Source organism: Heteronotia binoei, chromosome 8 (assembly GCF_032191835.1).
Source record: "Heteronotia binoei isolate CCM8104 ecotype False Entrance Well chromosome 8, APGP_CSIRO_Hbin_v1, whole genome shotgun sequence".
Taxonomy (NCBI): Eukaryota; Metazoa; Chordata; class Lepidosauria; order Squamata; family Gekkonidae; genus Heteronotia; species Heteronotia binoei.
In genome coordinates this window covers 105341753-105365992 of record NC_083230.1, presented here as the reverse complement: position 1 = coordinate 105365992, position 24240 = coordinate 105341753, and the positions used below count along the sequence as shown (strand labels likewise).

Below are 24240 nucleotides of genomic sequence, written 5' to 3'. Positions count from 1 at the left end.
GGAGAACAAAAAACAAGGTTATAGGATGGGGGAGACTTGTCTTAGCAATAGTATGTGCGAAAAGGATCTAGGGGTCTTAGTGGACCATACGCTGAACATGAGAACAGTGTGATGTGGTGGCTAAAAAGGCAAATGCAAGTTTGGGCTGTATCAACAGAAGTATAGTGTCCAGATCACATGAAGTGATGGTATTGCTTTTCTCTGCTCTGGTAAGACCTCACCTGGAGTATTGTGTTTAGTTTTTGGGCACGGGGCGTGGCGTCGCACGCATAGGGAATGGACGCCTGAAAACAGAGCTCCTTACTTACCCCTGCCAAATCCACTTAAGCAAGCGCCCAGCGTTGTTGTTTGTTTTCTTTTTTTTCTTTAATTAGTATGGGAACAGTAGATGGTCAAAAATCCAGATCAAAAAGAAACTCAAGGAACTCTGTTAAAGACTATTTTCCCAAAAAGCCTAAGGCCAAGGCCTCAGGAAAAGCAAGCAGCCCTGCAAGCAAGATGGCGTCGGGAGAAGGGGAAAACACAGCAGCAGACCTAGCTTCATTTCGTTCTGAGGTAATGGAGGCTTTTCAAAAACTGGAAAAAAATATGACTGACAAAATATCTGCCATAATCCAGCCCCTTTCTGCTCAGTTGGAGGGTTTCAAAACGTCCTTAGAGAAGGTGGCAGAGACTGCAGATTCTGCTTTTAACATGGCATGTGCTGTGCAGGAGGACACTCAGTATTTTTATAAAAGAGATGAATGGGCCACTGATAAAATTATTGCACTTGAGAACCAACTGAAAATGGGGAATGTTAAAATTCGCGGGCTCCCCGAGAACTCTGCCTCTCCCTCTGACCTAAAATCTCTTATAGCCTCCTGGCTATCAAAGGCATTGGGTTTTTCTGAATCTGATCTTTGTGCCCTGGAGGCTGCATATAGAATTGGCCCTTTGCGCACACAGAAAACTTCGTTGCCTAGGGACATTTTAGTCCGTTTCTCTTCTGCCTCAGTTAAATCCAAGCTGCTGCAAAAAGCCCGGGCTATAAATCCACTTCTGCTAGGAGATTACAACATCCAAATTCTACAGGATTTGTCTTCTGAAACCTTGCAAAGGCGGAAAATTTTGAAGCCAATTATTGAAATCCTGAACAGGGAAAACATCAGATATCGATGGGTTGCTTCGTACAAGCTGCAAGTTACTGTACAGGATCGGTCGTTTGTCACTGGAGGCCTTGACTCAGGCCTAAGCATGCTGAGAGATTTGAATCTTCCTGTTCCCACCGGCCTTATAGAAGCAAGCTCACATGTTCACTCAATAACTTCAGACACTAGATGGCGTCGTGTGCCTATGAACCGTCCTGATCGGCCTGTTTCTCCTAGAAGCTAAACGCTGGAACTGTTGCTATGCAGAAATCTTCCCTTTTTTGTGTGGATTCTTGACGTCCCCCCCCCTTTTTTTTTTTTTTTCCCCTGACATATAAGCTTTGCCTACTGAACTGCTGACTTATAAGCTTTGCCTACGTGTAACTCTGTCACGGCTTAGAAATATGCTGATTGTTTCGTGCCTATGAAGCAATGTTTATATACGAAATTGGGGGGTCCCCCCCTTTTTTTTTTTTGGTTATTTATATCTTTTGAACACAATGTTATGAATGTGAGGGAGTTATTAATTCAAATCAACTCATTAAAGGAAATCTTCTTGGTTGATTGGGTATGCATGATTGGAAGAATGGGGTGACTTGGAATATATGGTTTGAGTAGGAGCTGGAATGGGGAGGCTGGGTGTTGAGTGAGGGAGTGGGAGAGAGGGAGGGAGAGAGAGTGAGTGAGGGGGGGTAGATCAGAGTGAGAAACTTGAATAGTATGACTAGGGTTTTATATCAATATATTTCTTTCTACTATGAGTTAATGAATTGTCAGGACCTTTTCCCTTCCTGTGTGAATTGTTGAATGGAAATGAATCTGTGAGACAGAGGGTGGGTAGGGAATGTATGTGTGTGTCAGTTTGTGCCTTATGCTACTATGAAGGTTTGGAAACTTGTTTCCCTCACCATCATATCTCCCTACATAGGCTTATAAGTGGCTGAAGGATAGTTGGTGGGGAGTGTTTGGGGAGACCAGTATTTAATAGCGTTCATAGTTCTGTTTAAAGTTTCATTGTATTTTTATCATAGTGTCTTAAGTCTTACAATAACTTTGTGATCGAGATCTGATGCTGTTACACATGGTATATTAGTTTGCCTGTAATTATCTTTAATTCACTAACCTGAGTTGGTAAAAGGCACAGGTTTTATTATATGTGGCTTTCTAGGCATTTTAGCCTTGACTCGATCAGCTTTGTTTGGCCTTTCATTATAAACTTTCTATACATTCGGCTCTGTTATTCTGTTTATAAATTTTATTTTTGCTGGGTTGATAGTGTTAAATATAAGCATTTTTGGCAGAGAGGGAGAATGGAGAACTTCAGTTTTTTTTAATTAGCTCCATTTGGTAGTTGTTGCTAGTTGTGTGGTGTCTTCAGTAACGAAGACTTCCGCTTCAAATTTATCCTTTTAAGTAAATAGTTGTTGTTTTCCCAAGTTTGGGTTAACAGAGTTGGAGGGTGAGTTAGTGGCTAGTGTCTGTTAATGCTAGACCACTGGTGTTGGTTATGGTTTTTTGTTTGTGTTACGGGCAGCGTAACTGTATTGAATTATTATGGATTTAGTTGGAAGTTTTTTAAAGCCTTTGATCTGAAATCTGTCCTCATACCTTTGAAATTTGATCTACAGGATTCGCCTCTAGCTATCCTGGTGGCACCTGGGTTCAAAGCTATGAATTGCAATAATTTTGATAACCTTGGTTATTTCCTCTTTCAATTATGGCAGAGTGCCACTTGAAATTTCTATCTCTAAACTGTAATGGGCTAAATAATTTAATTAAGAAAAAACGGGTTGCCTCTGCCATCTCTCATCAGAAACCAGATATAGTTTTTTTGCAAGAAACTCACCTTAAGGGTAACCAGCCCAAGGTCTTCCAGTCAAAATTTTTTGCTCATCAATTTCAAGCTTACGGGTCCTCCAAAGCAAGAGGTGTGGCCATCTTAATAGGTAAATCAGTCCAATTCACTTTTGAAAATTCCTCAATTGACCCTAGGGGTCGGTATATTTTTATCAATGGGGTCTTTAATGGTAGCCCTTATACTCTGGCATCGGTGTATGCTCCAAATGATGGACAAATTGCATTTATTAAAGATACGTTGTCACAACTTCAAACTTTTCATAAAGGGCCCATTATTTTGGGAGGAGATCTCAACTATGTTGTCAATCCTTCTTTAGATAGATCTCAAAAAAGCCTGTTACCTCTATCTGCCAATAAATGGTCTCAATCAAAAGATTCGAATGGCCAAAATGATTTAGCTCAAATCTTTCAATCCTATAATCTGTCAGACATTTGGAGAAGCAGGCATCCAAAAGAAAGAGACTATACCTTCTTTTCTTCTCGTCATCAAACTTATTCCAGAATAGATTTTCTTTTAGTTTCGGATTCTATTTCTAACCTTTTTTTTAAAGTAGACATTGGCCCAATGATTTGGTCTGATCATGCATGGTTGGAAGGTTATATGTCAGGAATCACTGAAAGATCTTTTTCTTTTAATTGGAGATTGGATAGTAAACTTCTGTCTATGAAATCGGTTACAGATTCCATTGAAAAAGACATTAAAGAATTTTTTCAATTCAATACTGAGTGTGGAGTACCTCAGCATATAGTTTGGGACTCGTTTAAAGCTGTAATTCGTGGCAGATTTTTGGCTATTGCCTCTTCGTATAAAAAAGAAAAAGACAAAATTAGATCAGATTTGGTTGCCAACATTACCAAATTGGAAGAGAAATTTAAAAAATTTGGTAGCAAAAAAACTTATTCAAAACTTCTTATAGAAAGGAAAAAATTAGAATCTTTTGACGTCTCCAAGATTCAAAAACAAATGGCTTATATAAAACAAAAATATTGGTTTCGAACTCCTCAATCCCTTAAACTCCTATCATGGAAGGTTAAAAAGAGAATATCCTCAATGGCTATTTCTTCCATTCGTTCTAAATCCGGTACCTTGAAACATTCCACTAAGGATATTGTAGGAGTTTTTAAAAAATACTATTCATCTCTATATTCCTCCCAGCATCCAGCATCAGACCTTACTTCATCTTTTTTAGACACTCACTCAGTTATTAAGCCTGTTTCTCCTGAGGTTAAATCCCTTTTGGACAAACCTTTTACTGCACTTGAAATACAGGAGACTATCAAGTCTATGAAATCCAATAAATCTCCAGGCCGAGATGGCTTTATACCAGAATTTTATAAATTTTTTAATACTTTGTTGGCTCCCATCTTGGCGGACGCCTGTAATCAGTTTGTACAGTCTGGTTCTTTTCCAGTTACTTGGTCACAGGCAAAAATCATTCTTCTTCCAAAGAAAGACAAAGACTTGCTAGACCCTAGTTCATACAGGCCGATATCGCTCCTTAATTGCGATTACAAGATTTTTACAGCAGCCCTGGTGGCTAGGCTTAATACTTTTATAGGGAACTACATTCATCCTGACCAATCGGGCTTTATCCCACACCGTGAGTTAACGGACAATACTAGAATGGTCCTTGATGTTATTCAATACTGCCGGAAATTTAATATTGAGTCTTCCTTTATCTTGTCTATTGATTTTGAAAAAGCCTTTGATTCCGTTGAAGTTCCTTATCTTACAACCTTACTGCAGAAAATGAATTTTGGCCCGAATTTTCTGAAGATAATCCATTCTTTATATAAGTCGCCTTCTGCTATTCTTTCTATTAATAATTTGGATTCTGAAGAATTTAATCTTTTCAGAGGGACGAGGCAAGGTTGCCCCTTGTCTCCTCTGCTTTTTGCAATCGCAATTGAACCTCTTGCTAATGCTATCCGTAATACCAATATTATTGCTGGTATCCCTATTAGAAAGAAACAAATTAAGGTGTCTTTGTTTGCAGATGACCTAGTGCTTTTTGTTACAAAACCTAAGACTTCTTTACCAGCTGTCTTTGATTTATTATCTGTATTTTCTTCTATATCGGGTCTTCGAGTAAACCCATCTAAAACCATTCTTTATCCCATCACAATTTCAGATGCTCTCCAAGATTCCATCTACTCAAATTATCACTTCAAAAAAATGGATAGATATTGGACATATTTGGGGATCAATATACCTTTAAAATTGGGAGATATTTTTAAAGTCAATCATCATTTATTGATTAAGGACATTCTTACTATGCAAAAGAATAAAAATTCTTCACTCATTCCCTGGAATGAAAAAATTCAGATTATTAAATCTTTTATTTTTCCCAAATTTCTGTTTTTATTTCGAGCCATTCCTATTCTTATTCCTGAGGACTTATTTGTGGGTTGGCGTCGTTCGTTCTTAAGATACATTTGGAACAAGGGCTTATCTAGAATAGGGTATGCAACTCTTATTCGTTCTAAATCCTCAGGTGGTCTGGCTCTTCCGGATCTGCATAAATTTTATGAAGCTGCCATTTTAGGAGGCCTTGTCAGATACCATGATGCTGATTTAAATTCAGGCTGGAAGGTCCTAGAAGATACCTATCTAAATAACAAATCGTTTCAATCTACATTATGGGAATTTCCAAAGAAGAGACCTCCTAATATCTCCTCCAACCTTTTCCTTAAAGCCATTTTTCAGATTTGGGACAAACGCCGCCTCTTTTTAGCCCCTCCTATGTCTCCACTATCTCATTTTATGGATGTTTCTTGGTTTCAACCGGGGTTTTTTTACAAGTCTTTTCCAATTTGGAAAAAATATAATCTTTATAGGTTTGTGGATATTTTGTCCAATGGAAAAGTGCTCGACAAAAAATCTTTAGAAGAGAAAACTGGTGGGACAAAAATCCCATGGTTTGAATACTTGCAAATTAACAACTTGGTGACATCACTCTCAAAGAAATACAATTTCAATCGACCTCTTACTTTCTTTGAATCCTTGCTACAATCTCCTTTTTTAAAGCGGAAGGGACTGATTTCATTTATCTATAAGGGTTTGCTAGACATTGATGCTGTTGATTTGTTATCCTATCAAGAAATTTGGCAAAGGAATAGTTCAATTAATTTTCAGGAGGATGTTTGGCAACAAATCTGGTCATCTCCTTCGTTTGTTTCAGAATCATTGAATATACAATTACAAACTCAAAAAATTTTGTTCCGGTGGTATTTAACACCTCAGAGATTAAGCCATATGGCGATAAATCAATCCTCCAAATGTTGGAAAAATTGTGGAGAGGTGGGCACATTTATACACTGCTGGTGGTCTTGCCCGAGGGTGCAGTCGTTTTGGGCAGTAATTGTGGCAAAAATCAAGGATATCACGGGCTATAGTTTACCCTTAAGATTGGAACTCATTTTGCTTGACTGTTGGAAAGGTATTTCTATTACTTCTCTCAATAAATCCCTGATATCCCTTTTACTAGCTGCTGCTAAAATGGTGTTAGCCCAATTTTGGAAATCTCCCAATATTCCTCCAGTTAAAGCCTGGTATGCTAAAATCTGGGAGGTCTATGCTATGGACAAGATAGCAGATAGTTTATGCAACATAAATAATTCAGAAGGTAATGATTCTCTGATGTACAAGTGGCTTCCATTTCTTAAATTTTCTTTTAGTCCTGTAGATCAGATGCGTACATGTATTCCTGGTAGATATTATGACATTATTAATTTGATGTAATTAACATATGGACAGAGTACTTATTTTTTAATTCAGCTGCCAAGTATGTATGTATGTGTGAATGTATGTATGTGTTGTTTTGTTTGTATTTTGTGTATATATATATATTCTGTTTTCTGCTGGTATGCTATGCTTATACACAAAGAATGATTGCAGATACAGTCATTGATTGCTTTATTTGTATGTTTACTAAATTCAATAAAAAAAGTTTTTGGACATTAAAAAAAAAAAAAAAAGTTTTGGGCACCACATTTTAAGAAGGATATAGACAAGCTGGAACGGGTCCAGAGGAGGGCGACGAAGATGGTGAGGGGTCTGGAGACCAAGTCGTATGAGGAAAGGTTGAAGGAGCTGGGCATGTTTAGCCTAGAGAGGAGACGGCTGAGAGGTGATATGATCACCATCTTCAAGTACTTGAAGGACTGGCATGTAGAAGATGGCGTGGGATTGTTTTCTGTGCCCCCAGAAGGTAGGACCAGAACCAATGGGTTGAAATTAAACCAAGAGTTTAAGGCTCAACGTTAGGAAGAACTTCCTGACTGTTCGAGCAGTTCCTCAGTGGAACAGGCTTCCTCGGGAGGTGGTGGGCTCTCCTTCCATGGAAGTTTTTAAACAGAGGCTAGATGGCCATCTGACAGCAATGAAGATCCTGTGAATTTAGGGGGAGGTATTTGTGAATTTCCTGCATTGTTCAGGGGGTTGGACTAGATGATCCTGGAGGTCCCTTCCAACTCTTATGATTCTATTATTCTAAGAGAGGGTGAGAAGAAAATCTGCACACTGCTTATCCTTCTCCCCACTGCCTCAGATAGTTCCATTTATCTCTGTTAAGGAACAAGGCAGAACCCTGGATTCATCCAAATGTGCCCAGGCAAACTAAGCAACAGCCAGAATCAGTAGTAGGAACTGGCTTGACTCATTCAGGGTTTTAAGTCAACATTTCTGAAACTGGACCTGTTGCAACTTTAGAATTTTTGGCCGTTGTGAGAGGCGGGGGGGAAGACCTGTGTTATTTTGCATCCTAAAATATGACCCAAAAATGTAGAGTTACCAGCTGTCTGGAGAGAAAAAAATGTCAACTCCCTTCATCCCTTTACCAGAGGCTTAAGGAATGCGACAAAAAGCTACAGCTGCCCATTTCCACATATTAAGATTCTGTAAAAGAGATCATAGCTCTCTGAACGGCTCAGGTCAGATCCAGGGTCAGCCCTGCCACTAGGCAAACTAGGTTGTTGTGTATTATGGTTGCCAATCCCCAGGTGGGGGCAGGGGATCCCCAGGTTTGGAGGCCCTGCTCCAGACAGTTAGCAACCTTTGCAGCAGCTTGTCAGGCAATACCAATTACACTCTTTTAAGCCCACTGTCTCCTATGGACTGAAGGGTGTGACTCTGTTTAGGACTGCTTCAGTTGATAAAAGTCAGGTGTTGGAGAAGTCAGACGGACACAATGACTTTAAGCAGAGGCTGGAAGATCTATCTGTTCAGGACAGGGATGGGCACAAACCTAAAAAGGACTTCCCATTAACTAAACCCCAAACCGAATGGACCCCATAAACCAAAGCGATCTGGCAAGTTCAGTTCCCCCTTTCTTCCAGCCTTAACTTGCTGCACCTGGGAGAAAAGGGACGGGTTTCATTTAACCATTCGGTTTTGCTCTTCCTCCCTCCCCTCTTGAAGCAGTAGGGAGCAAAACCAGAGCTGAATGGTGGACCTCACATTGCTCAGGCTTATATGGCTGGCCTTGAACAGCTGAACCAGTCAATAGTCCAGTAAATGTTTGGTGAATGCACCTTCCCCAAACATCAGTTCTTGAGCTCCAAACTGACTGAACTTCTGCCCAAATTCCAGCTTGTGATCTGGTTCATGCCCATCCCTAGTTGGGGATGCTACAGTTGTTTACTCCTGCATAGACTGGGATTAGGTGACCTCCAAGTCCTTTCCAACTTTAACACTCTGTGATTCTGAGATCTAGCATTAACCGGAGGCGGGCGGGGAGGGGGGGGCAGGGTCAGCTTTGAGGGCAATTAAGTGAAATTGAGGCCTGCAATGTGAGCTCTCTCCACATCTGTATAGGTAACGGTAAGCATTCTGGGAAAAGGAAGAAGAATCTGTGAATGTGTTTAAAGGCATGCTGGCATTTTGTTTTTTAATTAGTACACTTACAAAGCCACATTTTGAGGCGTACTTGGGGAATTCCTGGAGTACATGAAAGCTCTTCTGTTGAGCAAAGTGTTTTTGATTAGAAAAAAAAAGTGGTTTTGATGCCTTTGATATCTGTGCAGGTCCACTTCCCAATTAGGTCTAGCCATGCTAACACTAACAATGATGGTGTTTACCACAGATTTACATGGTACTTTGCAGAGTTTCTTAAGTAAAGGATACAAGCCCCCACCTCCAAGGAGTTTAAGTTTTGGCACTGGGCAGGCAACAGAAAGAACATGACATGGAAAGCAGAGACGGAGGAGACAAGTTGAAATGTGGAATTTGTTTCAGTTGCAGGAGATGGGGTTAAGCTGGGCCATGCAGTCAAAGTTCATGTAGATCCCATTTTTCCTTCTTAGGAATGCGATGGTTACGCTTATAGGGAAAGCTATTGACTACATGGCTGCAGCAACTGGTGTCAGGTGAAGTGCCTGCCAGATGTGGTTCAGAGCTCTTTAGCTGTTCTTACTTTTACCACCTCTGCATCCCGTTGCATGCTGTAGAGGAGAGACAGTTATGCTTCTTCTTTAAGGACTGTACCAATTGCAGTCCTTTCCCTTGTGCATGAGCAGTAAGAAGCATCATTCATACAAACTGGATACAGATTCATCCTCCCATAGTCATATGTGGCCATTAGCCAAACACCAAATTAAGGTAGTCCCTGCCCCCCGAACTTTTACATTTCTACCTAACTGCATTGATTGCACTTTGATGCTGCTTGGGCCTGCATTTAAGTCCTTCCATCCTTCTCCCACCCTAGCAGGATTTTCCAAGTGTTTTCCTGCCACACCCACAACATGCCCAGTGGCAATGTGAACAGGCTTTTCCTGGTCTGACCATCTGCATTATATCCATTATCTGGCTGTTGGTGTAGCCTGCTGTTCTTGAGCAGCAGGCTGTTATGACATTAGGCGATCCCACTCCACATTCTATCCATCCCCCAGTCATTCTAGAACAGGCGGGGCCAAACTTGCTTAATGTAAGAGCCACACAAAACAGATGTCAGATGTTTGAGAGCCACAAGTCAGGAAGGAAGGCACATAGATGGGGGGGAAGGAAAGAAAGAAAGCAACTTTAACTTTAAATGCATTCTCCAAGCTGCCAGCTGGCTTGGCTTGGAGACGTGATTTAAAGAGAGAAATGCCTTTTTGACAGGGTGGTAGGGGCTTTCACAATGTGTGTGAAAGAGCCACATGTGGCTCCCGAGCCACAGTGTGGCCACCCGTTCTAGAACCTTAGGTTGCCTCCATTCTCGTTCCTTTGCCCCAGACCCAGAGCAGAACAGTTGCCAAAAGCAGTTTCTTCCTTGGTCCTGCTTCTTTCGAACGGAGAGCCAGTCATTGCCAGAAAGACCCTTCTTACCATGGTGCCTGAGTGGGGCTCCTTCCCCCTTCCTGATCAAGCGCAGCAACTTTGGGTGCTGATGTTCCCACTGCTGCTTCGATCTCAGCAGTTTAGTGCTAAGGCCCCTCAGCCAGGCATGGGAGTGCCCTGGAGCATCACAGTGCAGTGGGGGACAGAGGTCATAATTGGCCCTTGGCAACCTCCATGTCCCTCCTGCTGCCCCCTCTGGCTTCGCTCACTCATACTCAGAGATTGGCTCAGCCAAAACCACATGTGTACACTCCAAAGACGATGGAATCTGCATCCATACTGGAATCAGTAAGCGAGTAAGGAAATTTCCTGGACTCTTATGTCATACTGGAAGTCAGGTTTCCCCACCGTTAAAAACAAGTAACATCCAGCACACAGAAAAACAATTAAGATGGCCAAGGCTGAACTTTTCCTTCGGACGTTTAAATTTTCTACAGGCAAGGATGATTCTCCACCCAAATACACACAACTTTCAAGTGTGCGAATGCACAGCTGCATAATCCCGGAATCCTGATAACCCCTTGAGTAAACCAGGATGTAGAGTTTTATGACTAACCGACATGAGATGCAGAATACTGTACCTGAAGTTTACAACACTTCAATATACAAAGTTTAGAAAAAGCAAGCTAAAAATGAACACACAGTGATCACCCTCTGGCAGCAAAGTTCCCTCTAAGATGTAGAGTCTTGTGAGCAAAAATTCTACTTCATGAGCTACTGGCATTGGTTGTGAGCTACTGCATAAATTAGATTGCTCTAGGACCATTTTTCCTGAGCTGAGACAAAAATGTGGGAGCCAGAGGCTAAAAAAGTGTGAGCTAGCTCACAGTAACTCAGCCTAGAGGGAACACTGTCTGGCAGCCATTTTGAAAATCAGCAAATGACACTTTGGTTCTTCATAACTCTTCCAGAGCTGGATTTCTGTAACTTGAAGTCTTTAGGGAAAATGGGCACCATATTTTGGCCATTCTATTATGGAATTACCTTAGGGATACAGTCTTGATCAAGATGTAGTACAGCCACTGTCCAGTTACTATACTTGCATCGTTAACCTGTCCTCTCCTTGGCAAAGATGCCTTTCCTCTAGACCAGGGATGGCCAAACTGTGGCTCTTTCACACATATTGTGTGGCTCTCAAAGCCCCCTCTGCCTCAATAGCCAGTTTGGAGAAGGCATTTCTCTCTTTAAATCACTTCTCCAAGCTAAGTCAGCTTGCAGCTTGAAGAATGTATTTAAAGTTGCTTGCTTTCTTTCTATCCCTACCTCCCTGTTTTGCAGCTCATAGACATCTGAGGTTCATGTCTTGTGGCTCTCAAATATCTGACATTTATTCTTTGTGGCTCTTACGGTATGTTAAGCAAGTCTGGCCACCCCTGCTCTAGACAGTTGAAATCACTTTATGCATCCACTTCCAAACCCTCAGCACTAAATATCCAAATGCAGTCTTTAAAAAATGAAATGATTTTAATGTATTAATTAAATGCAAGGTAACAACTACTTTAAAATATCTTTTTAAAGATCACAACATCTTTACAAACACTTCCACCTCCCCGAAAAATAATGGAAAACAGTTCTTATCAAGCTGTTTCTTTCTTCAAACTAACCAGCACACATGCTGATAAAGTTATAGCACTCCTTCATACAAAAACGACATTATTAATTTGTGGAATGCCCCAAGAATTGCCACTTTTTCTTTTGGCAAGGCTTCTGTACCTTTTTAAATGCCTTGGGTGACAAACAGAAAAATAAAGCAGATAAAGTTTTGTCTCTTCTTTTTATCCACTTCATGCTGTGAAAAAGACTTAGCTGCTGAATTCCTACTTAACACATATAGATTGTTAAATGCACAGGAGCTGCAGCAGATTTTTTTTTGCAAGCTGGGTCATCTTAATATTGAAAAGGGTGGCTAAACACACCCTGCTTTCCTTGGTGTTCAGCCAAAGTGAGAGACTGAAAATATCGTACAGTTGTCAAGCTTTGTTTCCTTGGGGAGCAAAATGGCTTATGACTCTTGAAAGGATAACACAAGTTTCCTAGCACACAGCAGAAGTCACAGTAAGCAGAAATTGAGATGTCGCTTCAGAAGATGGCGGTTGAACCAAGCATTTAAATAGATGTAATGCTCCTGATCTTAAATACATTTAACTCAGGGGAAACCCCACTGCTCTCAATAGAACATGTTTATAAGTAGGGTGTTTGAGGAGTACACAAATTTTGGTGGGCCACTAATGAGCTTGTAGGTAACTGCTTAGACTGCTCAAGAGATGGATAATTGGAGAAAAAAATCAGTGAAGATTGTCTTCAGGCCAGATGCATCAGCAGATAAGATTTTAAGGACTTGAAGAAGCTTCCACAATACTTGCAACCTTCCCTCTGCTCACAGCAACAGGATCGCTCCAACTGGATTACAGGGCCTCTTTTCAGGGGTTCTGCAGTGTGTAGAGTTTCATTACAGAGGAAACTGGCCTTGCTTAACCTCAAACTGCAGGCCTGTGTTGTGGGGAAAATACAGCCAAGCGGGCTTGATGGAAAAGCTGGGTGAGTCTGTAGACGAAGGGCAGGGAGGTAGGAGATGCTGAGGAAGAGAAGAAGAAGAGCACATTTAATTTTTCACCTATACAAGGCAGCTATTTAGTTCAGCCACAATGTTAAGCAGTAATAATAAAACCTGTCCTCCAAATTCTCATGTAGCTAAAATAAACCCTCACCACAGGTGGAACCCCACTGTGACAAAAAGGTATTTCTGTCAACCAAACCCTTTTCACTATTTCTTCATCCTCACTGGCCTATCAGGAGCCACCAGCACTGCAGTCATCAAGACCTTACTGAACATTCAGTCTCCCCTTGTGGCTATCATAGAAACAAACATTCTGGAGTGGCACCTAGCAACCAAAGTGGACCTGCTCCAGCAAGGTAGGTGGGAAGAATATCTAGGCCGGGGGTCCTCAATGTTAGCCAGCCAGCCTGTGGGCACTTTTGGAATTTTGAGAAAAGGGAGTAGATGCTGTCACAAAATGGCTGCCATGGGGTGCAGCAGCCAATGGAAAAAATGCTTGGAGGCTGGAAGCCAAGCATCCTCCTATGATAGGAGCAGCTGTTCTTGAATTAGTGCTGCCTGCAGACACAACCATGATCCTCCTGGGTTCATCTGAAGCTAGGGTTGCCAATCTCCAGGAGGCAGACTGGAGATCTTAGTTCAAGGTCCTTGTAGTTTCAGAGATATGCATAGGCCCTACATTGTTGTGGGGGAGAGGAAGGGAAGGAGATTGTAAGCCATCATGAGACTCTAAGTGAAGGCCGGGATATAAATTGAATTTCTTTTTCTACATCCTCCCAGAGCTCTCAACTTGAACCTGGGAGCAGAAATATGTAACCTTAAACTTGATTGGGCTTGGTTTTAGTTGTCCCTTGTCTTCCCTTACTCTTGGAACCCAAAAAAGTTTAAATCCAGTGGCACCTTTAAGTTCAACAAAATTTAATTCTGGGTGTAAGCTTTCATGTACATTAACACTTCTTCAGATACCTGGAATCCAGGTAGAGTCCATGAGCTGGAAAGGAACCTTGAAGATCAAGCAATCAAAACTGATTTACTTCAATATTTATACTCTGGTTTCCTTCCCAGTGAGTTTTACAACAACCTTCTCCCTTCCTCCATTTTAACTTCACAACGACTATCCTTGTGAGGTGTGTTAAGCCATGAGGTACATTATGCTGAGAGACAGTGAAAAAAGGAAAGTTACCCAGCAAGCTTCCATGGACATTTGAACCCATCGCCATCTTCAAGTACTTGAAGGGCTGTCATTTAAAGGATGGTCCAGAGTTATTTTTTGTTGCCCCAGAAGGGCAGACCAGAGCCAACGTGTTGAAATTAAATCAAAAGAGTTTTTGGCTCAACATTAGGAAGAACTTCCTGACAGCTAGAGCAATTCCTCAGTGGAACAGGCTTCCTCAGAAGGTGGTGGGCTCTCCTTCTTTGGAGGTTTTAAAACAGAGGCTAGATGGCAATCTGACAGCAATGCTGATTCTGTGAACTTAGGGAGAGTTATTTGTGAATTTCCTACATTGTGCAAGGGGTTGGACTAGATGATCCTGGAGGTCCCTTTCAACTCTGATTCCCCCAAATCCTGGCCTGGTGCTCTAACCACTACTCAACACGGGCTCCATCCCCCAGATCAGTGCAGGCTAGCTCCACCAATGGAGGCTAGCTCCTATCATGTGCAGCTTCCCCAAGAGATGGCCTCCCAGCTTCTGCCTGGAGATCTGGTGCCCGTATTCTGGCCTCTTTCAGACCCCTGAAGCCTGACATTATCATCACCAGCTATCTGCACAGCTTCAGCATGGTTCTAAAGACCCCCACAATCCCAATCCTCACCAAACACTCCAAACTTAGACTATGCTGCCTAATAACTCAGCCCCCTCCCCCTTTCTAAATTCAGTTTTGCCAAATCTCTGTGTCAGTCAGAGGTTTAATTAGTAACTGTCTGAAAGCATCTTCCCTTCTCATACCTGGGTCAAGTTTCACAACGATGAGAAACAGCATGAAAGCTGCTAAAAGAGCCGTTTTGTAGGGGATGGAGCCAAGCTGGCCTGCCAGGGACCCCAGCACTCTGCCCAGCTGCGCCAAGATGGTCAACACTTTCTTGGACACCGAGCCTACAAAACAACAAAAAGTCACAGTGGGAAAGCAACGAAGAGAAAAAGTCACAATGGGAAAACAGCAAGAGAGAGATTTTCCCCAATGATAGCCTGCAAGAGTCTTTTGAGACAGTATGCATACTGCAGCAGTGCAAAAGGCAAACTCTATATATGCGTTCACACAGCTTTGCAACTGGATTTTTACTGTGCAATTTATTGATTTGATTTGATTTATATCCCGCCCTCCCCACCGAAGCAGGCTCAGGGTAGCTCACAGCATAAAATCACAACAGACAATTAAAATCAATAAATATTAAAAATTACACATTCAGCAGTTAAAACAGAATATTAATTTAGCGCTATTTCAGTGGCGACGGCATTTCTTCAAATTCCCTGAGATAGAGGCGCCGTGTCAGTTAAACACCAGCCAGAAGAGAACAGTCTTGCAGGCCCTGAAGGCCTTGAAGATCAAGCAATCAAAACGGATTTACTTCAATATTTATATTCTAGTTCGTAAGAATAGCAAAATGCACTTGCAAATAGCCACTGTGTGAAAGCACCCTATGTTAGAGATTATTAGGAGAGGGATCAAGGATAAAATGGCCAATAATGTAATGCCCCTGTATAGATCTATGCTGTGGCCTCATTTGGAATAATGTGTGCAGTTCTGGTCACTGTTTCTTATAAAGGACATTTTCAGAACTGGAAAAAGTACACAGGAGGGCAACCAAGACGATAAGAGGTTGGAACACCTTTCCTATAATGAAAGGCTGAAGAATCTGGAACTTTTCAGTTTAGAAAAGAGAAGACTAAGGGGGGACATGATAGAGGCTTGTAAAATTATGCATGGAGTAAAGAGAGCTGACATCGAAAACCTTTTCTTTCTCTCCCAAAATACTAGAACTTGAGAGCGTCAAATGAAGCTGAAGGGCACTAGGTTAAGGACAGACAAAAGGAAATACTACTTTACACAGCGAGTGATTAAAATGTGGAATTTGTTGCCAGAGGATGCAGTGATGTCCATAAGAATAAGCAGCTTTAAAGGGGGATTAGATAGAATCATGGAGGATGTCTATCAATGGCCACTAGCCATGGTGACTGAGGGGAACCTCCACATTCAGAGGCACTAAACCTCTAAGCCCCAAAGCCAGAAGAAACATCAGGGGAACGCCTCAGCCTCTATGCCCTGTTGTTGGCCCTCCAGAGGAACTGGTTGGCCACTGTGTGAGACAGGATGCTGGACTAGATGGACCACTGGTCTGATCCAGCAGGGCTCTCCTTATGTTCTTAACATCCCATAGAAATATTACTGGGAGAACTTATAAATGCTATTCTTCCCCAACTGCAGCTTGTAATGTCGCTTATACATGTCCTCATTGGCCAGATATATTATTAACCTGTTTGAAGGCTGGAGCAACAATTCCAACACAAGAGAAGTACTAACTGGGGGTGGGTGAAATTTGTCTGGGAACCTGAGAAATTAGGAACAGCAAGGTAGTCCACACAAGACCTTCACTGAGGTCTTTACTTTGCTTCTTTCAACATAGCATGATTAAAGTACTTCTTTAGACAGAGAATGATAAAAATGTGGAATTCACCGCCACAGAACGTAGTGAGAGCCACAGAAATAAACAGCCTTAAAAGTAAATTAGATAAAGGATAGATCTATCAGTGGCTACTAGCCATGGTAACGGAGGGAAACCTCCACATTCAAAGGCACTAAACTTCTGAATCCTAGATTCAAAAGGCCACATCAGGGGAAGGTTTCAGCCTCTATGCCCTGTTGTTGGCCCTCCAGAGAAACTGGTTAGCCACTGTGCAAGATAGGATGCTGGACAAGATGGACCACTGGTTTGATCCAGCAGGGCTCTTCTTACATTCTGTATATTCTGTAACCTATCAGAGTATCTCCTAGCAGTAAGGACGGAGAATAAAAGGCGAGATTGGTTGCAATGATTAGTAGTCAGAGAAAAGGAGCAAAGCACTACAGGTAAAGAGGAAAATAGATATTGGAAGTTTCATCCCACAACACGAATGGGAATGGTTCTGAGAGAATATCTCCAGAAATATAGTTACCCTGAACTACAGTTAACAATTGTTTAACAGTTGCACAGTTAAGGCAGTCTCTGACACCATCACAGTGGAAATATATGCACACAACAACTTTATGTAAGTATCATGAACATAATTGGGTCACCATGCTTTCTACTGCAGAAGAAGAGGGTTGAAAAGAAACTTTACCCAGTGGTGCCTTCCATGCTGTTTCTGCCTGCTCCTCAGAATCTGGGTGCTCCTTTGTCTGCTGTAACCACTGCTGCCTCTTCTCTTTAATGACCCTGCGGGCCTCCAGCCGCTGCTCCTTGCTTAATGTTTTACAGCCTTCGACCATTTCCTGGGCTTCGGCAAAGTGCCCAAGGGGTAACAGAATGTGAAAGAGATGCAGCTGAACCAACAGGCTGTAAGTCAGCAGGTGCTGATTGGCTGAGGCATGTAACCAATCACTCGCAACATCCAGCATCACGTGAGGCTCTTTCACTTTACTATGGAGGAGGATGCTAGGGGAAAAGGAATAACAAAACAGTGCTTTAATGTACAAACAGCTTCCATAGGTCTACTCCGGGTAGTTCCCAAAACACAGGACATATTGAAGGCCAGCAGGAAGAGAGAGTTGAACTCTGCTGGGGAGACTGGATTCTTGGTCTGCTGTGAAGCTAATGAATTGCCAAGTGACTCTCACCAGCCTCATTTATCTCACTAACGTGGCCAGGGACCAACATACCTATGGAACTGACTCTCCTCAAATGTGCCCCAAAGAGCTCTATGCTCAGCTGACCAACATCTTCTGGCAGTTCCTGGTCCAAAGGATGCCCCTTTTCAGCCCTGGGCCTGGCCTGGTAGCACATGCTCCCACTGGAAATCAGGGCCCTGCACGATCTATTACAGTTCCACAGGGCCTGTAAAATGGAGCTGCTTCACCATACCTTTGGCTAAGGTAGCAGACGTCTAATTTATCTTGGTCTCTCCTGCTTGCACTGCCCACTTGGATCATACTGCTGCAGTGCTATTCTGTTCTACCCAGCTAAGAGATCAACAAGTACTGTTGGGTTGCTACATATGACTTCCTTCACTAGCCTCCTTCAAGAGCCGCCTGAACTCCCAGAATCAGGCTGCCATCTTCAGGTTTTATTAGAGTTTTATTGTTATTTATTAACTACTGTGTTCTAATGTTTTAATTGTATTATGCATTATATATGGCTGTTGTGAGCTGCCCTAAGCCCCCATGCGGGGGGAGGGCGGGACGGAAATCAAATAAATAAATACGTAAGTTGTTGCAAAGCATGCTTCTGTATGGTGTCCTGAGCTGGAAGGGCAGATATAAAGCTTACAACCAAATCTAGGCGAATACTTTATGCACAGCATGTGGTCTCAATGCCCCAATTTCTGGGGGATGCACATTTGACAAAATTGTTTGATGTTAGCACAACTGCCGTTTCTCCTGGGGTGCTCCAAAAAAGATAGCGCCAGCAGCAGATAGTTTTTGCAGGTACCTTTGTGCTTCTGGACAGAAATGACTGGGTAGGATGCCCATTTCATAACCCCACCCTACACATGAAAGACAATCAGAATAGGCTGATGTAACCAAATGACTGAAGCCTAGGGAAGAAAGAAGCTGGAATCCCGGCCACCTAGAGCCTGTTCATTCCTGCAGAGAACACTCAGCTATGTGAACCTTGGAATGAATTGGCAGAGCTCTTTGCACGTTCTTAAGCATGAGTGCCAACACCACCAGGCATGCTTCACATGTGCTTTGGTAAGGAAACTCGAGTATGCACTTTTGCTTTACAAATTTAAAATATATATCAGTAGACTCTGTAAGCCCTGAGCTGAAGGGCCAGTCTTATCCCATCACAGAAACCAAGCAGGGGCAACCCTGGTAAGCACTTGGATGAGAGACCACCAGGCAGCCCAGGATTGTTATGCAAAGGCAGGCAATGGCAAACCACCTCTGAATGTCTCCTGCCTTGAAAATCCTACAGGGCTGCCATAAGTTAGCTGAGGCTTGACAGCACTTTCTACCACCAAACTTCCAAGATTGTAGGAGGAGGAAAAAGCAGTCCATTCCCCCATTTAAGTAAAATTCATTTGGACGAAGAAGACTGCAGAATTATACCCTGCCCTTCTCTCTGAATCAGAAACTCAGAGTGGCTTACAATCTCCTATATCTTCTCCCCCCATAACAGACACCCTGTGAGGTGGGTGGGGCTGAGAGAGCTTTCACAGCTGCTGCCCTTTCAAGGACAACCCCTGCAATAGCTATGGCTAACCCAAGGCCATCCGAGCAGCTGTAAGTGGAGGAGTGGGGAATCAAACTCGGTTCTCCCAGATAGGAGTCTACACCAAACTGGAAGAAGTAAGCATGGTAAGATCATTATGGGGCTTCCAAGAACCATACAAAAATGCCCTGAATAAAGAAAGCTAGTGTTTAGGGAAAAGACTATGCTAGAATACTTGTTCCTGACATCTAGTTTTCTGAACACTTCGAATCATTTTGTATAACCTTCTATAATATCAGCCCTTCACCTGCCGTCTGAATGGTATAGTCCAAGAGTGGGCTTACCATTTTAGTGAGAACTAGACCTGTATACAAGAGGGGAACTCACCACAGTTCCAGAACTTTGGGAGGCAAGTATGCAGGAGCTTGGTAGTATTGCAGGACCCATGGGAGGACTTCTCTCCACCTGTTCATTTCACTGAGGGCCTGGATACCAACGATGCATAAAGAGCATTTCAGTTCTTCACAGCTGGTTCATGAAAGAAGACACAATAAATAACAGAGAGAGAGGAATGTTATTGTTGTAAGCAACATTTCAATTTTTTTTTGGGGGGGGGGTATTTTTGTATGTGTGTGTGCACATGCACTTGGAAGTCATGGTGACCTCTGGTGACTGACCCCTACTGGGGGCCTGGAGGATATTCAGAGGGGTGGCTGAATAAAACCTGCTCCCACCTCCTGACATTCCAAGGAGGTCTCCCACCCAAGTACATGACAGGGATGGCCCTGCATAGCGTCCAGTCTGGTGCAGTGGTTAGGAGAGCCAGTTTGGTGTAGTGGTTTAAGTGTGTGGACTCTTATCTGGGAGAACCGAGTTTGATTCCCCACTCCTCCACTTACAGCTGCTGGAATGGCCTTGGGTCAGCCATAGCTCTGGCGAAGATTGTCCTTGAAAGGGCAGCTGCTGTAACAGCCCTCTCAGTCCCACCCACCTCACAGGGTGTCTGTTGTGGGGGGAGGAAGATAAAGGAGACTTTAAGCCACTCTGAGTCTGATTCGGAGAGAAGGGCAGGGTATAAATCTGCAGTCTTCTTCTTCTTCTGAGATCTGATAAGATCAAGCTTGCCTAGGCTATCCAGGCCAGGGCCAGAATCTCAGTTTTGGGGGCAGATCCCCAAACCCCTCCAATGACTACAGAGAAAATGAAGATGTCCTGCCTACACCTCACAAGCTGTTGTAAAGCTCTATTTTATTTTTACGAGAGGACTGAAGCTCAGATCTTTTCCCCCTCTTCAGGTGGAGTTAAAGAGATTAACATTCGCAAAGAGACACATCCTGGGCAGTATCTTAAATAACTTTGCTGTAAGCACTGAAGGGGTAACTTGATGTATCATCGGTTCAGAAGACTGGGCTCCCCACCACCACCTACACATGACAAAGCACAGGAGTTCTAGAAAGCCACTATACAGATAATGTCACATGGATGCACTCCTGTCCCCTGCTTAAGCAAGCAATCTACCCTCTTGTGGCAAAGGAATATATACACACTGTATACAGGGGTGTTAAACTCATTTGTTATGAGGGCCAGATCTGACATTTGTCGGGCCGGGCCATGTGTGTCCCATTAGAGAGCAGAGATATTAACTTTATAAAGGACGCAAACAAACACAATTAAAGATTTAAAAAAAAACTAAAATAAAACAAGATTAAGACATTAGCACTTTTTGTTCTTAATGGTGCTTTCTTTGTATCTCTTCCATGGGATCCAGGGAACTGGGCAAAGGAAGCTCTGGCTCTTTCCTTCCTTCCCCAGGAGACCAGGAGGAAGAAGAGCCTCAACCAATAGAAGGAAGAGAGGTTTGGCTCAGTAGCTCTGCTGTGCGATTGAGAAAGCCTGGCAAAGCAAGCTATTCCTCCCCAAGGGAGGAGCCTCAGCCAATGGAGAAAACAGAGGCTTTCCTCTGTAGCTCCTGTGCAATTAAGCAAGCCTTGCAAAGCATGCTGTTATGCAGAAGGAAGTGAGAGAAGAAGAAAGAAACAGATGACAGCTAGTTGCTCGGGGGCCTGATAAGAGCCCTCTGGGGGCCTGATTCATCCCCTAGGCCACATGTTTGACACCCCTGCACATGTGACATTGTACTTAAAAGGGGTATGAATACAGGTTCACTCTCAGAAGATTGAAGCGCCAAGGCTCAGCCAGGCAACGCAAAGATGACAGCACCTCCAAGCGTGCATTCAATGCCCTTTTCCCTACCATGCAATAAAACACAGCTCATCGCATCGCTCTAGGGAAGAGGGCTCATACAAATAGGCCTGAGCCTCCAGCACTCTCTTGGTTTTGGAAACCTCCACATCTGAACCTTGTTGCATGATCCCCAGTTGCAATCTGGAAGTCCATTTGCCAGCCATGAGCCCAGGGCTGACCCCTGCCACTAGGCAAACTAGACGATTGCCTAGGGTGCCAGCCTTCTGGGGGTGTGACAAATTGAGCACCCTTCTTGTGTCTTGGTGATGTTATCAGTGTGGGGAGGGGGGCACCAGAAGTTAGCCTGGCCTAGGGTGCCAGACAGTCTAGGTCCAGCCCTGCATGAGCTGCAAAACAAGCACCGTCCCTCACTCCTCTGCCATACAGACAATTGCCCAAACACACCGGGGGGGGGGAGGGCCTTTAACACCCCCCTTCCCAGCAACTGCAGTCAGCTCTGCCTAGTTCTTTTGGATGAACATCACTAGTCATGAGGTTCAATGCATACCTTCTGGAGTCTTCACTCGCTAGCTCACCCAGGAGGCTCTCACAGCCCTTCTCGCAGCGGTCTACCACAGCAGCAAAGTCCATGTGCACCACCAACAGATCTGCCGCTTCTTCCAACAGGGAGGCTGCCTGGGATGCCACTGGAGACAAGGAGGCAGGCTCACTGCTCCGTAAGATGCTCCCTGCCCCACTGACACCAGCGAAGGCCACTGACAGGTCGTTCCTCATGGTTCCGGGATCACGATGCCTCCGCCTGCCCCGATCACTCCAGCTATGCGATGCCCGTGAAGACCTTGACACTTTTCTTGTTTGCAAAGCCCATGCACAGCATCCAGATCATCAGCTGGGGGAGGAGGTGGTGTTGCTTTTTTGAATGGGTCTTTATGGTGATTATATCTGTGTTTTTCTCCTTTTCAGCGACTGGATCTTGTCTTTTCAATAATGCGCCAACTAAAAAAAGGAAGGGGGAGGGAAAAGTAACCTAAGTTCTGTAACAAATAATAGGGGGTGGGTGGGTTTGCAACACCCTCCCCCCTCCTATCTAGCACAGGGATGGCCAAACTGCAGCTCGGGAGCCACACGTGACTCTTTCACACATGTGGCCCTAAGTCATGTGTGCTAAATAATGCAGTTTCAATCCACTTTCAAGACATTTTGAAACTGAATTTTGCCAGTTCGCATAGTAAAATCCAGTTGGAAAATGCACTGAAAGTGAATTGGAACTGCATTATTTAGCATGTGTGATTGCAGTCATAGTGTGGCTCTCAAAGCCCCCACTGCCCCATTAGCCAGCTTGGAGAAGGCGTTTGTCTCTTTAACTCACTTCTCCAAGCCAAATCAGATGGTGGCTTGAAGAATGCATTTAAGGTTGCTTTCTTTCCACCTCTCCCTCCCCCCATCTATTTCCCTGCCTGTCTGTCTTCTCAAACATCTGACGTTCATGTCTTGCGGCTCCCAAACATCTGACATTTATTCTATGTGACTCTTACGTTAAGCAAGTGTGGCCACCCCTGGGCTAGGAGAAACGTTCCAAGCAGCAGTTCACAATTCCGTCTCCGATAATACAAGAGGCAAACAGGGAAGTGCAATTTATATGACTCTAAAACCTATCAAATGCACCCAAAACAGAAGAGAGAGACCTTTTGAAGCTCCTAAAGACGAGATCTTCCTATACAGTCTGCTGCAAAAAGAGGGTCACCCAATCGCCGCTGCCTTCGCTGCGAGCCGATGCCCTTCCTGCTTCTCTTACTCGCGTACAGAACCTCGCAACGAAAAGCATTCTGGGGGTTGTAGTTTTGTGGCCAGGCACCGCTGTACGGCAGGAGGAAAAGATGACGGTTAAAGATTGAGAACGCCGGACTACAACCACCGCAATGCATCCTGCTACAGGAAGCAACGTGAACGTTGTCCTAGAAATGCTTTGTTGCTGCGGTTGCCAGTCTCCAGGCAGCACATGGAGATCTCCCGCTATGACTGTTGATTTCTAGACTGAGAAAGATCAGTTCCCCTGGAGAAAATGGCAGCTTTGAAGAGTGGACTCTATCATAGAGTCTCTATGGCATTATATCCTGGGGTGGTCCCTCCCCAAATCCTACCCTCCCCTAAATCTCAGGTATTTTACCCAGAGTTATCTGTCAACCCTGTTTGTTACTGACTTGAGTCAGCGTTAGTTAACAGGAGAACTTCCCAAAGGGAAAACTGAGCGTGAAACGGAATGATTAAAACCAGGGGTGGGGGGTGGGCAGAAAAAGCCCAGCATGAACTCATTTGCATATTAGGCCACACCCCTGACGTCACCATTGTTTCACGCCGTGCTTTTTCTTAAAAACCCTAGCAGGAACTTATTTGCATATTAAGCCACACCACTGGCGCCAAGCCATCCAGAACTGCGTTCCTGTGTGTTCCTGCTAAAAAAAAAAATGCATTTCTCTCACATGCTACAGTTATCAGCACAACCAGCCTAGCAGGAGTTTCTTCTCATCTGCTAACAGCTCTGATCTTGTATACTTGTGCTTGGTATCATTCATCTGGTCTGGAGAGAAATGGCCTGTCTCTTTAAAAGGGGGTTAATATGTGGAAATGAGCCAGTGAAATCTCCCAGAACTTTTAAGGTAAAATAGTATCTCATTAAGCCCCTGTTTTTCTCCAGGTCAGTTTGCAACCATAGCTATGAGAAGTATGAGGAATACTGAGTTTGGTGGCACTGGGAGCAAAACGTCTCCAGGGCGGGTCCTAATCCTAAACCACAGAAGGTTATAGGGCAGGGCACGTAAGCACC

At 43.5% G+C, this 24240-nt stretch overlaps 1 protein-coding gene across 3 annotated transcripts; it reads right to left on the bottom strand.

The window, feature by feature from the left end:
- Positions 1–11747: 11747 nt before the first annotated feature.
- Positions 11748–23996, bottom strand: PEX26 (peroxisomal biogenesis factor 26). Of its 3 annotated transcripts, XM_060245798.1 has the most exons (7): positions 23897–23996; positions 23102–23273; positions 21964–22412; positions 19599–19739; positions 17179–17492; positions 14809–14955; positions 11748–12877 (listed from the first exon to the last, which is right to left on the bottom strand). In XM_060245798.1, exons 3-7 carry the CDS (start codon positions 22188–22190, stop codon positions 12780–12782), a joined length of 927 nt encoding a protein of 308 aa, XP_060101781.1. In that variant the 5' UTR covers positions 22191–22412; positions 23102–23273; positions 23897–23996; the 3' UTR covers positions 11748–12779. The 3 variants fall into 3 exon arrangements, with proteins under 3 accessions (XP_060101781.1, XP_060101782.1, XP_060101783.1); XM_060245799.1 differs by lacking the exon at positions 23897–23996 and having other exon boundaries at positions 23102–23502; XM_060245800.1 differs by lacking the exon at positions 23897–23996 and having other exon boundaries at positions 22952–23181.
- Between the last annotated feature and the right edge of the window lie 244 nt (positions 23997–24240).

Excerpts from the sequence above, each read along its gene's own strand:
- PEX26 (XM_060245798.1), bottom strand. The coding sequence starts at position 22,190 with ATGAGGAACGACCTGTCAGTGGCCTTCGCTGGTGTCAGTGGGGCAGGG. Across the intron at positions 17,493-19,598 it reads CCCAAAGTTCTGGAACTGTG|CATCCTCCTCCATAGTAAAG; the intron begins GTGAGTTCCCCT and ends CTTTTCCCCTAG. Across the intron at positions 12,878-14,808 it reads CGTTGTGAAACTTGACCCAG|CATCTCCTACCTCCCTGCCC; the intron begins GTATGAGAAGGG and ends TCTCTTCCTCAG.